The 17,869-nt window shown below is 45.6% G+C and overlaps 1 protein-coding gene across 1 annotated transcript in view; it reads left to right on the top strand.

Annotated features, from left to right (window-relative positions):
• Positions 1 to 17,869, top strand: part of LOC145399057 (L-asparaginase-like) — a 484,302-nt gene that overhangs the window by 282,758 nt on the left and 183,675 nt on the right. The window contains 4 exon segments of the mRNA XM_080271799.1: positions 7,261 to 7,374; positions 7,617 to 7,841; positions 11,139 to 11,155; positions 11,609 to 11,635. Of these exon segments, the coding sequence (XP_080127925.1) occupies positions 7,261 to 7,374; positions 7,617 to 7,841; positions 11,139 to 11,155; positions 11,609 to 11,635 (383 nt within the window).

The following is a 17,869-nucleotide window of genomic DNA, read 5'->3' as shown; positions in this document are numbered from 1 at the left end:
ATTCAGCCAGTCCCAAAGAAGGGTGACCACTCCCAACCCTCCAACTATTGTCCAATTGCTTTAACGTCCTGTATTTCAAAAGTTTTCGAGTCAATTCTTAATAGAAAAATTTTAAGGCATCTTTCCTATCACAACCTTCTTTCCGATCGTCAGTATGGGTTCCGTCAGGGACGCTCCACTGGCGATCTTCTCACCTACCTTTCAGACTCCTGGTCATCCTCCTTTCGGGACTTTGGCGAAAGGTTTGCCATTGCACTTGACATCTCAAAGGCTTTCGATCGAGTCTGGCATAAATCTTTAATTTCCAAACTGCCCTCCTACGGTTTCTATCCTTCTATCTATGCCTTCATCGCTAGCTTCCTTTCTGGTCGTTCTATAGCTGCTGTTGTAGACGGCCATCGTTCTTCTCCTAGATCTATCAACAGTGGTGTTCCTCAGGGCTCTGTCCTATCACCAACTCTCTTCCTTTTATTCATCAGTGATCTTCTAAGCTGTACATCTAACCCTATCCACTCATACGCTGATGACTCCTCCCTTCACCTTTCCATTCGGTTCTCGCAACGCCCATCTCAACAGTTACTTCAACAAACAAGGGATGAGGCTATGGCACACCTAATGTCTGACTTGGCTCGTATCTCTGACTGGGGTAAAAATAATATGGTTGTCTTTAATGCATCTAAGACTCAGTTCTTACACCTATCAACCCGACAAAATCTTCCACAGGTATACCCACTAATGTTTAATAATATTCATCTTAATCCTGCATCATCCTTGAACATGCTTGGGGTTTCATTTACACGGGACTTATCTTGGAAAGATCATATTACATCTCTTGTGAAATCTGCTTCCAAGAGATTGGGTGTGCTAAGCCGACTCCGCTCTTTCTTTACCCCTGCGCAATTGTTGACTCTATACAGGGGTTTTATCCGCCCCTGTGTGGAGTACAACTCTCATGTGTGGGGAGGCTCCCCACATACAGCTCTTCTCAGTAGGGTGGAGTCAAAGGCTTTTCGTCTCATTAACTCTCCTCCTCTTACTGACTCCCTTCAACCTCTGTCTCTTCGCCGCACTGTTGCATCTTTATTTCTTTTCTATCGCTACTTTAATGGTCACTGCTCCTCTGAACTGTCTGCTTGCATTCCTCCACCTCTACGTCGGGCGCGTAGCACCCGTCTGGCAGCAAACTCTCATCCTTTTTCTGTCCAACTCTCTAATGCAAGAGTTAACCGTTACTCCCAGTCTTTCATTTATGCAACAGGTCAGGTCTGGAACTGTCTCCCTCTGTCTGTATTTCCTGCTGCCTATGATCTTCAGTCTTTCAAACGCAGTGTGTCCAGGCATCTCAAAATGATCAGATCTTGAATGTGGCTCTATATTGTATTTTGTTTTTCTCTTGGAGGGAACTGTTACTGCGGGCTCATGGCCTTTGGTTCCTTCTTCTTCGCATTAAAAAAAAAAAAAGAAAAAAAAAAAACACCTTCAGCTGCTACATTTCCCACTCTAGCATTCAGATCTCCCATCATTACCACATTCACATTTGCTCCAAAACTCTGCAGACACTTATCAACATCATTCCAGAAAGACTCCCTCTCTTGTTCATCCCTTTCACTACCAGGCCCATATGCACTCACAAACACCCACAACTCATGTTCAAATTTCGCTTTCACCCACATCAGTCTTGATGACACCTCTTTCCATTCAATCACACAGTGCTGTACTTCCGGACTCACTAACAAGGCCACACCTTCTCTTGCCCTTCCTCTGTCAACACCTGACAATCTTCCATTCACACTTCCAAACATAGACTCCCCCTTCCCTTTCATCTTCGTTTCACTCAAAGCTAACGCATCCAACTTTCTTCTCACAAACATTCTCCCAATCTCCTCCCTTTTAGCCTCAATCGTACTACATCCATGCACATTCATAGACCCAATCTTCAGGGTACGGGGATAACTCCATCCCCCATCCCTTTCTCTGGCCTGTCTCTTTTTAGGAACTAAAAAACAGAGGAGGGGGTCCCTAGTCCCCTCACCCCGCCCCTTTTAGTCTCCTTTTACGACACGCAGGGAATACGGTGGCAGTATTCTTCCTAACACAACCTGGCTGCAGAGTAGTAGTACCACCCCATAGTGCAGCCAGGTTGTGTCCCTCCCGCCACAGGGGGAATGTGTAATGATAAGTTAGGACAGTAAAAAGAGAAATCAGAAACAAATTATTGTTTTTTTTTTCCCTTATGCATGCATCTATAGCATTATTCAACTTTATTTTGATGTCCTTGATGGTTATAAACATTTATATGCGTCTGTGTTAGTTTTGGAATGATTATGAGGCCTTGTAGGGCTACTCCCCACACCTGTTTTATCTCCCCACACCTACATACACACCTGTTTTTATGGCTGATATAACAAATCCCATTGAAGTGGAGGGTTTCCACAAGAGAATTTGGTTGTTGCCGAAATTTTTCTCCCCAAGTACCATCAAGGCCTTGTAGGCCTACTCCCCACACTAGTTATCTCCCCACACCTACATACACACCTGTTTTCATAGCAGATGTTACAGAACACGCTGAAGTGCTTTCTTTTCATGCGAAAAGCTGGTTATTTCCAACCCCCTTACCTATAGGCTTACTCTCCACAGCCGACACTATCTCCCCACAGCGTAATAATCTCCCCACTCCTACATACACCTGTTTTCATGATTGGTGTGACAAATTACTGTAATTGGAAATGACTTGTTTCAATAAAAAAAATATGTTATCAAAATTTTCCTGTTTTTCGATTGTTTTTGAGGGGTAACTATCATAAACTTTTTTTGAACTTTGACGCTCGATTGTGCAGTAACCATTTGGCCTACGGGGGTACGGATTGCATTGTCAGGTGTGTAAATTCTTCCTCTTTAGCCAGAACATGATCAATTTGCCCTTGGTGAAAGTCGCCAAAACACCCCGGAATTGCAGTTGTGGGAGGTACCCTGCCTGAAACAATTGCGGTCTTTGGGATTAATATTTTGTATACCCACCCCCTGCTTCCAAAACAGCCTCTAGGCATTGACACATGGCTGCCACTAACTGAAGCATCCATCTGAAGCATGTAACCACCCATCTAAACCTGTGTTTTTTTTGTCCAAGTTGGAGCTTGGGATTCAAAGCACGTCTTGGGATGCTTGGTTTCTGTCCGCAAAAACAGTCCCGGATACATAAAACCAAAAAATTACGTGCCAATCGCAAAGTAAACAGAGGGGTTCGTCGAAGAAGATCTTCTGACGAATATGCAACTTAGGCCTGCTTTCACACGAGGCCACCGGTGGCCTCACTTAGTTGCCTCCCATTGTTTTCAGTGGAGCCTTTCATATGAGGCTACTGCGGTTGCCCGGCTGGCAACCGGCTCCCAGCAGTGGCTCGCTCGCGCACCTATGGTGGTACTTCTCTAAACTGGCGGTTTGGATGGGGTGCGAACCTACAGTGCTGCCACGTTTTCCATACCCACGATGCCTCTCTCTCTCTCTCTCTCTCTCTCCTGGGGGGAGATGTGTGTCACCCTGGGGAAGTTTGTTTCTTTTATGAGTGACTGTTATAAACTTGTGCTTTCATTTCTTTATTTTGTTTTTATTACAGTAGTGCACCAACTTTCGCTACAGCAGGATTCGCGGAATCCACTTTCGCGGCATGCACCAAATATTCCCTAACTTCCACTTTCACTTGAAAAAAATCGATTTTCGCGCACAAATTTTGGGTTTGGGACAATATTTTGAACTTTGAATTTCCTGCACCGCCCGCCCGCAACCCACCGCCATCTTGAATGACGTCATGTCAACACTCTGTCCACCCATTCCCGCCATTGTGTACGAGCGTGCTAGCTCCATTGTGTTGGATTCTCACGGTTCAATGGCCTCTACTATACCTGGTAGTGTGGGGAATGGGCCTGGTGGTGTGGGGGGAGAGCCTGGTGGTGTGGGGGGAGGGCCGGGAGGCAGTGGTGGTGATAAAAAGTGGCCGGGACATTCAAAGTCGGGAGGAAAGGCCAAGGCTAAAAGAGAGTATTGTGTTGGAGTGAAGAAATGGCAGTATAATAATGAAATGAAAAGTTGCATCTGAGGAGGCAGAGAGAGAGAGTGGTAGCGAGGCAGCAAGAGGTGGCGCCAATACATCTGGCGTGGCTAAATAAGCCCGCCACGCGCCTCGGATACTTACCCCCAACATCCATTAAACACCTCAACCTGGTCTCTGTGGTATGTTTCTCCTCATATAATGTGTACTGTACAGTTTTTATTGTTTATATCTCACAATGCAATGTACAATAGTGATTTGATGTACTGTATTGCAAGTGAAAATGAAAATCTGATGTTACTTTAGGATAACCGGGAACCAATTAGCCTTTTTGCCATAAAGACAATGCCCCAACTTTCGCTAATTCCACTTTCGCGCATTATTTTTGGACCCAATTAGGCGCGAAAATTGGTGCCCCACTGTACTGTATATCAAATCATATTTTTGAAAAAATTGTTTTACATATGGCACCAGATGACGTCGCTGTTGCAGCGCCATGATTTGTTTTCATACCGGTACAATCATTCTCTCCCTTCTTCCTTCCCTCCCTTCCTCCACAAGGAAGGTCTGGCAAGGTCAGACTGGGTCTGTGTGTGTTGCAGCTCATGAGGGTTTAATGTATTATTTTTTTTTACTAAGAAATTGGCATATTTTTACTTATATTCCTGCTCATTATCCTTTAATCATAATTGTGACGTTATTACTCACCCCAAAAATACGGTAAAAGCCAATAAAAGTGACTACATTTTTTTTTTGCAACACTGTAAAATATTTATGCCACATTTCTGTGTTGCCATATAAATATATTATGCATAATAAGTTTACTGTTCTTTCATATGTTATAATACATTAACATTGTATTCATATGTGTTTATCTTATTTTTGATGCCTTTTACATATATAACAGCCATTTCACATCACAGGTTTGGGAAACATAGCAACACTGTACAGAGGTTCGCCCCCCACTCAAACTGCCAGTTTAGAGTAGTACCACCATAGTGTCCGCCACTGGCGGTTGCAGCCACTCACTGTAAAGCATTGTTTCAAATCAGAGCTTTCATACAGCACCACGAGTTGCCGCCAGCAAGGCAAGGAGTAGGAGCTCTTCCTGTGACACCATTCTTTCAATTGAGAACTGTACCAAGGAGTGGCTTGAGTTCAGTAGGGCACTAGTTGCCGGCCCCTTCACACTGGGCCACAAGTAGCGGCCACCGGTGGCCTCATGTGAAAACAGCTTTACATGTAGCCATCATTTGTGCTGAACTGGCTCTATGGCCGCTTTCACATGAGGCCACCGGTGGTCGCCACTGGTGGTCCAGTGTGAAGGGGCCGGCAACTGATGGCGCTGTATAAAAGCTTCTGTTTGAAACAATGCTTTACAGTGAGTGGCAGCAACCGCCAGTGGCGAACACTAGTTGCGTGAGCAAGCCACCGCTGGGAGCTGGTTGCCGGCCGGGCAACTGCAGTGGCCTCATATGAAAGGCTCCATTGAAAACTATGGGAGGCAACTAATTGAGGCCACCGGTGGCCTTGTGTGAAAGTGGCCTATATGTCATTAAATGTACATAGTGCTATTTCAGGATATTTATCATTTACGTGTCCTTGCTGGCCAATTTCACTCTCCCCAAGCTACACGAAGACTGCTCCCGACCATGCTTGGGTGAGATACGATGACGGTCTTGGTTTCGATGATGAATGCTTGGGCCAGCTTCATATCGCTGGCCAACAACAACGGGGCAGCTTGGTTTCACTGAAGATGGCTTCATAAAAAAAACAGTTGATGCCTATAGATTTAATACACTTTAAAATAATTTATTTGTTGTATTCTATAGATAATAAGTGTTGAATAGTAGGGAAATAATAAACGTGCCGAGTTTCATTATTAATATGCATCGGGGCCCTCAGAGTAATGCAAACACGACCTATATATTTCCCCTCCATATGGCTCATTCTTGCTTATTCCAACTTTTGTATTGGGATTTTGATATGGCAACACTAGATAGGGGAGGGGCAAACAGCAAGAACCCGCCCACGTAGCCCAGCTAGCGTTCGTTTTGCATCGAACATAATTGGGGGTAGTTTTTCTCATGACTGTACACTGCTTCTTCCTAACGATCATCCACTGCAATTTTCATGGTTTTTCTGGCAACCGAAGTCCCACTAACTTAACAGTCAGTGGCTGTCTTACCAGAGAATTCCATGAGTTTAGCCTTGGACTTTTGAATGTCAGAAACAGTTTGCTTGCCAATTCCGTAAAACTCGGAGGAGTGCTTGATATTTCAACCTGATTCAAGTTTTTTAATCATTTCCAGCTTCTGTTACAGAATCAATACAGTTCTTTTCCTCTTTGTTGGTGGTGGAGCCATGAATACAATGATGAAGGGCATTGCCAACATCACAAACATAAAAATAAACCATGGCCATAGTGACAGATCAGCAAGGGTAACAGGTGAACTTGCCATTATGAAGGTCGCAAACGTAAGTGACCGTGTCAGGCAAGGCAGGTCATGAGCGGGATATGTGGGTGGGGGATAGACTCACGCTCGTTTACTCATGGCTTGCTCACTAGCAACGAGATGCTTTCCATTTAAACTGGAGCTATTGTATGGATAATTTGATGAATTATCGTACCATTGAATCATTCAGTCACAGCCCGAATATTCCGAAAACTGGATAATCTGAACCTGGATAATCGAGCTTTCACTGTACAGCATTACATCATTTGATTATTGTAGTGAATGTATAATACAGTACAGTACTGCAGTTGTAATGAAATCAGGTTAAAAATCGTTGGCGCGATCCAGACTAATGTCTGATATATCGTAAAAAGTCCTGGTTAGCAGGGGGAAGTCCGGATGTCGCTTTTATAGGAATTTCGCTTTTTTTGGAATGGCATGGGTCCCAATTGATCCATTTTAGTGAAGTTTTACTGCATACATATTTGGAACAGGTTGAAAGGGGAACCGGTGTGAGCATTGATCATTTATGTTTTGAAAGTAGATCAGATAATACTGGATATGGAGACAAAGCAACATGAGCCTGGTTTAAAACCTGTATATTAAAATTAGGTAAATACGCCCAGGTAAGACATTCCGTGTTCTTGTTTTTTTTTAGGTTCTCTGTTCATTTAAAGCTCATTTATTTGTCAGTTTTGGTGAGTGGTGCAGCCACAGCATGTTGATCATATGATAAGTTTGTGTTCTCTGGTCACACAGGCATTGGTGGACCTGGGAGTGATGCCAGGACTGGACATGACCCCTGAGGCAGCACTCACCAAACTCAGCTATGTCCTGGCAAAGAAGACTTGGGACCTGAGCTTTAAGAAAAAAGTGAGCAGTTAATTAATCATTACACTCTCTTTTTTCTCATATTTCTCTTAAAAACAAATTGCCTTAAGAATAGAGAATTTTATTGTTGAGTAAATAATTGGTAAAGCAATATGGGATATGATGAAATGTGAAGATCAGGGGCTAAATACTCAAAAAGAGTCTCAGAGAAAAAGAAATTATCATTCCTAAATGTCAGAGTGCAGCTCCACTGGACTAATTTATTAGCAGTGATCCTTTTCTAGATGATGATGACCAACCTTCGAGGTGAGATGACTGACCTGGAAAATTCACAAGAGACAGACAATGGAGAGGCTCAAAGTCCAGATGTGATGTCATCTATTGCCCGGGCATTACAGCTCTCTTCAGATGATGATGTGGAGGCAGTTAAGGAGATGCTCATACCGACAGTCTTCTTCAAAGCAGTTGGTGATGGAGATATAACACGCCTTGATCAGATGTATAAGAATGTAAGTCTTCAGAAGTGTTGGCTGAGACTTTCCTGAGTGACATAGTATTGTATTATTGTATATACTATACAGTATTTATATATATATATATATACTGTATATCTATCAGTCTATCTATATCTATATACCTAGGAAGGCTGCTTCCTCAAAGGAAAGGGAGGTAGCCAAGACAGAACGACACACTCCCCATTTACTCATCCATTCAGACACACATTCATTCGCATCATAGCCCCAAAGGGGAGAAGGGACAGATCCTCACTACATCACACCGCACAAGGGTCAACTGCGCAGTGCAATCAGTGACATCAGCAGCAGGTCCCGACAGCAGAGCTGGTTTACCCCTGCCACATCATGATAGACCCATCCCCTTATCCACACCAGACCTGACTAGCTGATCAGACTAAATGCGGGAGAATATCCCCTCAGGGCTGCGTCATCATTTATTCATTCACAATTTCTCTCCATTTATTTCTGTCACACACAGCCACTCTTCCTTGCTCAACAGACATCCCTCTCGCAGCCAGTGCTCTCTTCACACTGTCCATCCATCCTGTTCGTGGTCTCCCTCTCAGCCTTACACATCTCACATCAGATCTAGTTATCTTTTTCACCAGTTGCTCATTATCCATTCTCTCCATGTGCCCAAACCATCGCAACACCCTCTGCTCAACTCTACCAGCCATCTCCCAAACAACTCCAGTTCTCCTTTGCACTTCATCATTTCTCACTCGATCCATACGTGTCACTCCACACATACTCCTCTGACACTTCATCTCCATTACATTCAAACTTTTCCTCTCTGCTACACCCATATTCCATGTTTCAGCCCCATATAATGCAGTCGGTACCACAACACCCTCATACAGCCTTCTCTTTACATCCATTCTAAGTGAACGACATCTAAACATTTTTTTCATTCCTCCCAGCACCTTATCTACTTCATTCATTCTAAACTTCACTTCTGCATCTATTCTTCCATCCATAGCAACATGTGACCCTAAATATTTAAAACAATCTACCTCCTCAAGCAACTCACCATTCAAAACTGTATTCATCCCCCCTACCATCTACCAACCTCGTACACTTCATCACTTTACTGTTATTCTCATTTACTCTCAATTTTCTCCTTTCACACACCCTTCCAAACTCCTCTACCAACTGTCTCAATCTCTCCTCTGAATCAGCCACCAGTGCAGTATCATCTGCAAACAGCAGCTACTTCAGATTCCACTCTCCACCATTAACATTCACCAGACTCAGACCTCCATCTAACACACTTGCATTCACCTCCCTTACAACACCATCCATATAAATATTAAACAACCAAGGCAACATCACACATCCCTGTCGCAGCCCCACTCTCACGGGAAACCAGTCACTCACAGCATTTCCCACTCTTACGCATGCTCTACTATTTACATAAAAAACTTTTCACCCCTTTTAGTAACCTACCATCAAGTCCATAGAATCTTAAAACAGTCCACAAAGCCTCCCGATCAGTTCTATCATATGCTTTCTCTTAATCCATGAATGCCCAAAACACATCTTTGCCTTTCGCTAAATACTTTTCACACACTTGTCTCACAGCGAACACCTGATCCACGCGTCGCTTCCCTCTCCTAAAGCCACACTGCTCATCACCAATCACTCCCTCTGGCAATGATGTATATGTATATATATATATATATATTGTTACGGTGGCGCCAGCCCGGGGCTATTACAAAAAAGACAACAAGTCAGCCTTAGATGATCGGCCTCCACTGCGTTGCAAAAATAACGCAGACCCCGGCACTGACACTCCGCAAACTAGAGAAAAACTGCGCAACGGAAAAACTAAAACGCAACACTCTGTACTTTGATAATAAACGGAACAGCCTACCTATAGATCTAGCCTACTATCGTCACTACCGGAAGTAATACCGCCCGAGACAGTCTACAGGAACACCTCCCACTTACTTCCGGTGGTGACGACTTTCTACTTAACCCGTGTCCAAGGGGGAACGCAGTTAATAGCTCACGATGGTTCTCACTAGCCTTGAGCAAAGAGATGGGATTAACTGTGTAGGGGTTAGGGGTGTGTGTGTGTGTATGTACGTGTGTTGGGGAACGTTAACAAAGGCAGCGAGAAGACCACGGTGAGCCAAACTGGCCCTCCAAAGACAACACGGTTACAAAAACAAAATAAAATAACTACTTCCCTCAGTCAGCAACAAAAGAATAAAAATAAACTTAAATGAAAACGCCAGCTCGGCATAAAAATGACTGGGGAGAGAGAGAGAGTGCACAAGCACCCGACACTAAAGCTGGCTGGGAAGACACTGGCTCTGATCAAGGCTCGCGCACGGCCAAGCGCGAACGCATAATCAAATTAATTAAAAAGAACTTATATTCGTGCCCCTCTCTCTCTCTACAATAAACTGGTACTTCTAATGCAAGCAAAATCATTAAATATACTGGTAGCTCACATAAGACAATCAAAATAATCAAATGCATACTCAGCATGGTATGAAATAAAATTGCCCTCAGTGGCGGGAACAAAAGAAACAAAAGAACTTGTAGCACTCGCTAATATAAACTCTGCGAATGACGCGGATACATACTGCATAATCCCCCTAGCCCAGCTGTAACGGCTGCATCCGTGGGAACGGAAAGGCGGACAGCGTAACACGCCCTTCCCCAAGGGAAAATTTTGAGCCCTGGATCAAAATTTTCGAATCAAGACCCTGACCCCTCCCTGGATAAACAATCAGCAATTACGTTATCAATCCCCTTAATATGCTTAACTTCTAAATTGTACTCTTGCAAAAGCAAACTCCAGCGGGTCAAACGCTGGTTCTTAAATTTAAACTTGTTCAAAAACTGCAGGGGATGATGGTCTGAATAAATCTTGATCACAGGGCCAAAAGGGGGCAGGTAGACAGCAAAGTGTTGTAGGGCCAGGATAATCGCTAATAACTCCTGCTCTATGACGGAATAGTTCTTCTGGGCTCTATTAAACTTCTTTGAGAAGTATGATATGGGATGTTCAACCTGGCCCTCATCCGGCTGCATCAACACTGCTCCTACCCCTACTCGGCTAGCATCAACTGCCAGCACAAAAGATTTGTCAAAATCTGGTGCACGCAATATAGGGTGGTGGCACAGCAGAGACTTAACAGTGGTAAAAGCTTGCTCACACTCGGCTGTCCACTGCCACTTCTTATCCTTGCGCAATAAGTCAGTAAGAGGGGCAAGCACTGTGGAGTAATTCCCAATAAATCTTCGGTAATAGCCGATCATGCCCAAAAATCGCTGGAGGGCACGGCGACACTGGGGTGCTGCAAAGTTGGAAATGGCATCCACCTTAGCCCGAGGTGGAGCCACTTGCCCATGTCCCACAACAAATCCAAGGTACTGGACCTTAGCACGTACGAACTCGCACTTGTCCAAGTTGACTACTAAGCCAGCTTCCTCCAACCGCTTAATGAGCATTTCCACATGATCAAGGTGCTCCTCCCACTTGGTGTCATACACAATGACATCATCGATGTAAACGACACAATTAGGTATGCCATCCACCACTTTATCCATAAGCCTCTGGAAAGTGGCTGGAGCATTCTTCAATCCATAAGGCATCACCTGGCACTGATATACTGCACCACTGACAACAAAGCTAGCCACTTGTTTAGCCCGTTCCGTCAGCGGGACCTGCCAGTATCCTTTTACTAAGTCAAGCTTGGTGATATAAGTGGCATTTCCCACCTTGTCCACGGAGTCATCGACCCGAGGCAAGGGATAAGCATCGGTCTTAGACAGTGAGTTAACTTTCCGGAAGTCCACACACAACCTAACCTTCCCATCTGGCTTCGGCTGCAAGGTAACTGGTGAACTCCACTCACTGAAACTCCTCTTGATCAATCCATGGTCCAACATATACTTGATCTCATTATCGAGAGCTTTCTGTCTGATAGGGTTGATGCGGTAGGGAGCTAATTTTACAGGCTTACTATCCCCAACGTCAATGTCATGAGTAGCCCAAGTTGTCAATCCCGGTGAATCTCCAAAAACTTTCGGATGTTTCCATAATCTGTTGCAGAGCTCTTCTCGCTTTACTGGATCAAGGTGTCGCAATTTCTCCACCAGAGCTGCATAACCATTGCCCTCCCATAGGTCAGCTGGTAACATCTCACCACGACTAAACACTTCCTCCTGCTCCTCCAACTCACTACCAACCACCAAAACTACAGGAGCGCTCTTATCCCTGGTTCCCTCAACGTCCACTCCAAAGTCACCTTCCAGGAACTGTGGCTGTAACCCTGGTCCACCACTCACATCACCGGCACCAACAGCTCCCTCCACAGCACGTTCCCTTGATGCCACGTCCTCCTTTCCCCGTCCTTCACATCCCAGGTGAGAGACATCAGCAGTCATCCCACAGTGAGAATAAACTGGGCGGTAGTATGGCTTCAACATATTAATGTGGCACAACTGAGTACTCTTCCGCCTATCTGGGGTAACAATTAGATAGTCAAGTTCCCCAACTCTCTTCTTCACAATATAAGGACCACTGAATCTAGCTGCCAGAGGTTTTCCTTGCATGGGCAGCAGTGCCAAAACTTCATCTCCTTGCTTAAACTCACGACTTCTGACCTTCTTATCATAATGAGCCTTCATTTTCGCTTGAGCCCCGATTAGATGGTCACGGGCAAGCTCTAAAGCGCAATGCAGTCTCTCCCGAGTGCGGCAGACATAGTCAAGCATGGATTCCTGGTTGCCAGATTTGTTGTTACTCCAGGCCTCTCGCACCACATCCAAGGGACCACGAACTCTGTGCCCAAACACTAACTCATTGGGTGAAAACCCTAACGACTCAGTTGGTACCTCTCTCACTGCAAACATAACAAAGGGTACCGCTAGGTCCCAATCCTTTCCACTATCATAGCAGAAGGTGCGCAGCATGGTCTTTAAGGTCTGATGATGCCTCTCCAGGGCACCTTGTGACTGCGGATGGTAGGCACTGGACAAAATGTGTTTGATGCCCAACTCTGTCATTGTCTGCTTAAATAAATTAGATGTAAAATTTACTCCACGGTCTGACTGCAACTCCTTGGGCAGGCCAAAATGAGTAAAGAACAGGATAAGTTGCTTGACTACTGACTTCGCCTGCATGCTTCTGATTGGTATAGCCTCTGGGTATCGCGTTGTAACATCCATTATGGTTAACAAATACTTGTTTCCAGCAGAAGTAGGAGGTAAAGGGCCCACGATATCAATGATTACCCGGGTAAACGGAGGTTCAACTGCAGGAATGGGAGTCAAAGGGGCCACAGGAAGAACTTGATTAGGCTTGCCCACTATCTGACACGTGTGACAGCTCTTGATGTACGCAGCAACTTGTCCCGGCATACTTGGCCACCAAAAATTATATCTTAAGCGCTGCACTGTCTTCCTGTTTCCCAAGTGACCTGCTAAAGGTCCCTCATGTGCTAACTGTATTAACGGCACCCTATACTGCACAGGCACCGCCACCTGCACTAACTCACTCACTCCTCCATCTACCGTGGCGCCAGTGGGCGTCCATCGGCGATGTAAAACATTATCTTTAATCAGGAACTCCTCCTTACCACACTCCATACTTCTTTCTTCCCCTACTCGAGCAAACAAGGGCTTTAATGTTACATCCTCCTGTTGCTTCACCCTCAATTCTGCTGGCCCAACACCCGCCAGCTCTACTGAGGACTGAGATAAGGGACTGGTCGGGACACTGGATTGCGAAGGGCGATCAATCTCAGCGTCACCTCTAGTACACTCGACAGGGGGAGGAATGTCAGACTCCACACTGACATCATCACCTCTACCCTCAACAGTGACACTCTGTTCCTCAGGCGCGTTTGACGGTGGTCCTGCATCCCCGCAGTCGACCCCAACGTCCTGAAATTCTCCTAATTCAGTTGATGGGCTGGGTTCAGTCTCCACACAGACACACTCAACACCACCTCTAGTGTCCTGAGTGGGAAGTGGGGCGGCGCCCATGCACGCATTCCCACTCTCCTCACCCACCACAGCAACACTCTGCTCACTAGGTTCCTCCATTGGTGGCCCTGCCTCATCACAGTCGACCCCAAGAACCTGTGACTTCACCAGTTCTTCCTCCCGGGCTGCAACCTGTGCCATAGATCGTGTAATTGCACAGACCGGGAACATGGCTTCCACTTCTGCATCAACTTCAATACCAATTTCTGGGGCGTCAAAACACTTCTCTGCCACAACAACTGGTGGAGGAAGAGATGGAAATACTTTCTCCCCAGCCAGGTCGTTCCCCAGCAGAAAATCAACCCCCTCTAGTGGCATTACATCAGCAACAGCTACTTGAGCTGTAGCCTGAACAATGGGGCAATCGAGTTCCACATGAACATAATCATAGTATTCATCTGAGTTCATGCCTCTACACAGCACATACTTCCCTGAGTTTACAGGCCCTCCAGTCACGTTTCTGCACACAGACTGTTGTGCACAGGTATCACGAGCCACAGTAACTGGATAACTGATCCCATGAATTTTCACTGTGCCGTGACATATAAAAGGTTTACACCAGTCTAGGGACGATTTCTGAGGCAGTTCATCCGGAGGTGGCGTAGCATGTTGGGTAACCTTTTCAGCCTGAGCTGGCAGCGAGCACAGCCGGCTGCACTCCAGCTTTCCACAGACTTCTCCCTCACCGTTACCACTCTCCCAACTCCTCTCGTTCACCTGACTCGAACCTACAATTAGTGCCACTGGTTTGGCATTTTGGGAGGCCTTCCACTTAGGGCAGTTAGGCTTGATGTGCCCACTCTGTTTGCAAAAGTAACAAACTAGCTTCGAACTGGATACAGGGCTCTTTCTCCCTGAATTCTTTTTCTCCTCTGTACTTCCCTTGGACTGATTCACGGGAGATTTATCCCAGGCAGGGCCACTCACAGTCCTCTCCCTGGAATACTGAAAATTAGCATACTTGACCCCCATACTCCGCAAGGCAAACACCCGGTCATCAGCCCACGTCGCTGCTTCCTTCACGGTCTTAAATCTCTTCTCCCTAATTTTAACACCAATTTCTTTGTCAGCCATGTTGGTAAAATGTTCCATCAAAAACAGTTCACGCACCTCGTTATACGAAGTGGCGCTCTCACTCAGCAACCACTCGTCTAACCTCTCCTCCAGATACCTGGCGTAGGCCATATAGGTGTCAGCAGGCCTTTTCCGAGCACCACGGAACAACAACCGATAAGCCTCTGGTCTAAGTTCATATGCCTTCAGGATGGCTGTTTTAAATTCATCATAATCATCTACATCCTCAGGGCTCAACCTATTATACACTTCCAAGGCTTTTCCCTTCAGCACATTAGATACCAACCCCACCCAGCGCTGCCTTGGCCACTCAAACTCCCTAGCCTTCTTCTCAAACCTGACAAACCATTCTGTCACCTTCAACTCATCAAATGCTGGCACTAATTTTAGACTCCTTGAGAACCAACTCTCCCTATCCTCTGCACGGCCTGAGGTTTGGGTATCTGAAGTTGGTCTATTAGCAGTCACCTCCAAGCGAGTCTTCTCCAGCTCAAATCGCATTTTTTCACGCTGCATCTCCATCTCCCTCTCTTCTTTCTCTCTGGCACGCTGCATTTCCATCTCCCTCTCTTCTTTTGCACGCTGCATCTCCATCTCCCTCTCTTCTTTTGCACGCTGCATCTCCCTCTCTTCTTTTTCACGCTGCATTTCCATCTCCATCTTTTTCAACTCCAACTGCAACTGAGCCTCCGGTGACAAGGCTCCAGGGTATATGGGAGTGGAATGAACAACTCCAGGGAAAGCACCAGACATCCCTGGGGGAACTGCTCTAAACTGGCTCGGCGGCATCATAGATGGTAATAGTGGGGTAGCGAAACGAGGCATTTCAGCACCATAGTCAAACTCAGGGCTCACACGAGGAGTACCTTTGCTATGTGCCTCTCGTTGTTCCATATCCACAGGTGACTCAGCACGTACGCGATCTGGTGTAGACACGCGTGACTCCATGGCGACAAATCAATGGCAGTACTAAATAATGAAATACTAATGCTGACTGAGAAACTACAAAACACATCAACTTCACCTCAAAGCACAGAGAACGCCAAGGTAACGATATCCTAGCAAGAAGAAGGCACTGTTAGGATATCCTGATGCGAGGTCGCCACTGTTACGGTGGCGCCAGCCCGGGGCTATTACAAAAAAGACAACAAGTCAGCCTTAGATGATCGGCCTCCACTGCGTTGCAAAAATAACGCAGACCCCGGCACTGACACTCCGCAAACTAGAGAAAAACTGCGCAACGGAAAAACTAAAACGCAACACTCTGTACTTTGATAATAAACGGAACAGCCTACCTATAGATCTAGCCTACTATCGTCACTACCGGAAGTAATACCGCCCGAGACAGTCTACAGGAACACCTCCCACTTACTTCCGGTGGTGACGACTTTCTACTTAACCCGTGTCCAAGGGGGAACGCAGTTAATAGCTCACGATGGTTCTCACTAGCCTTGAGCAAAGAGATGGGATTAACTGTGTAGGGGTTAGGGGTGTGTGTGTGTGTATGTACGTGTGTTGGGGAACGTTAACAAAGGCAGCGAGAAGACCACGGTGAGCCAAACTGGCCCTCCAAAGACAACACGGTTACAAAAACAAAATAAAATAACTACTTCCCTCAGTCAGCAACAAAAGAATAAAAATAAACTTAAATGAAAACGCCAGCTCGGCATAAAAATGACTGGGGAGAGAGAGAGAGTGCACAAGCACCCGACACTAAAGCTGGCTGGGAAGACACTGGCTCTGATCAAGGCTCGCGCACGGCCAAGCGCGAACGCATAATCAAATTAATTAAAAAGAACTTATATTCGTGCCCCTCTCTCTCTCTACAATAAACTGGTACTTCTAATGCAAGCAAAATCATTAAATATACTGGTAGCTCACATAAGACAATCAAAATAATCAAATGCATACTCAGCATGGTATGAAATAAAATTGCCCTCAGTGGCGGGAACAAAAGAAACAAAAGAACTTGTAGCACTCGCTAATATAAACTCTGCGAATGACGCGGATACATACTGCATAATCCCCCTAGCCCAGCTGTAACGGCTGCATCCGTGGGAACGGAAAGGCGGACAGCGTAACAATATATATATATATATATATATATATATATATATATATATATATATATATATATATATACATACATACATACAGTAGATATACACATCATATCATTTCGTTTAATTTTTGTAGGCTCCAACATGCTTGCATGCATCGGCCTTGGTCACCTAATGGCAGCTGTCCATGCTGCTCGATCTATGGCAACCTCCCTGTTCAGTCCTTTAACCCTGAGGTCGCAATTAATGACCTTGTCCCACGTCTTTCTCGGTCTACCCCTAGCAACCCCACCCCCAATATTAACACTTCTCACCCTCTGCACCCAATTATCATCCCCCATCCTCTCCACATGCCCAAACCATTTCAATCTACCTCTCCTCATCACAACACAAATACACTCCAGTCCCATCCTACCTCAACTCTTCCATCGTAAACCCAGCCCCCCCATGCCCTGCAGGCAGGGACTCACTGCACATCCACCTAATCATTGTCATTTCTGTACGTTTGAGCCTGTGAATATCCTCTTCCCTTACTGCCCAGGTCTCAGTACCGTACGGCATCAGACTCCTAACACATGCTGCATACAAAGACCCCTTAGCTTGTTGGGAGAGTTCTCTCAATGTCAGGAGAGGCAACAACTCCATAAACTTCTCCCAACCTCTTCTCACCCTAGCCACAGAGCTAGCTCCAGCCCCACCTCCAACACATAACATTTCTCCCAAATATTAAAACTCTTCCACACACTCAAGAGACTCACCAGCAAGTTCAGTCCTTTCGTGCCTGACAATCTCCACTTGCTCTCCCCAACATGCCGCACACATAAAATCAACTTTTTCCCGCCGTCTACCTCTAATATCACTACATCTCTTGTGCACTCATTT

The sequence above is a fragment of the Coenobita brevimanus genome, chromosome 47 (assembly GCF_032717465.1).
Source record: "Coenobita brevimanus isolate Jiangsu-jjx chromosome 47, ASM3271746v2, whole genome shotgun sequence".
Lineage (NCBI taxonomy): Eukaryota > Metazoa > Arthropoda > Malacostraca > Decapoda > Coenobitidae > Coenobita > Coenobita brevimanus.
This window is presented reverse-complemented; position numbering and strand designations above follow the sequence as displayed.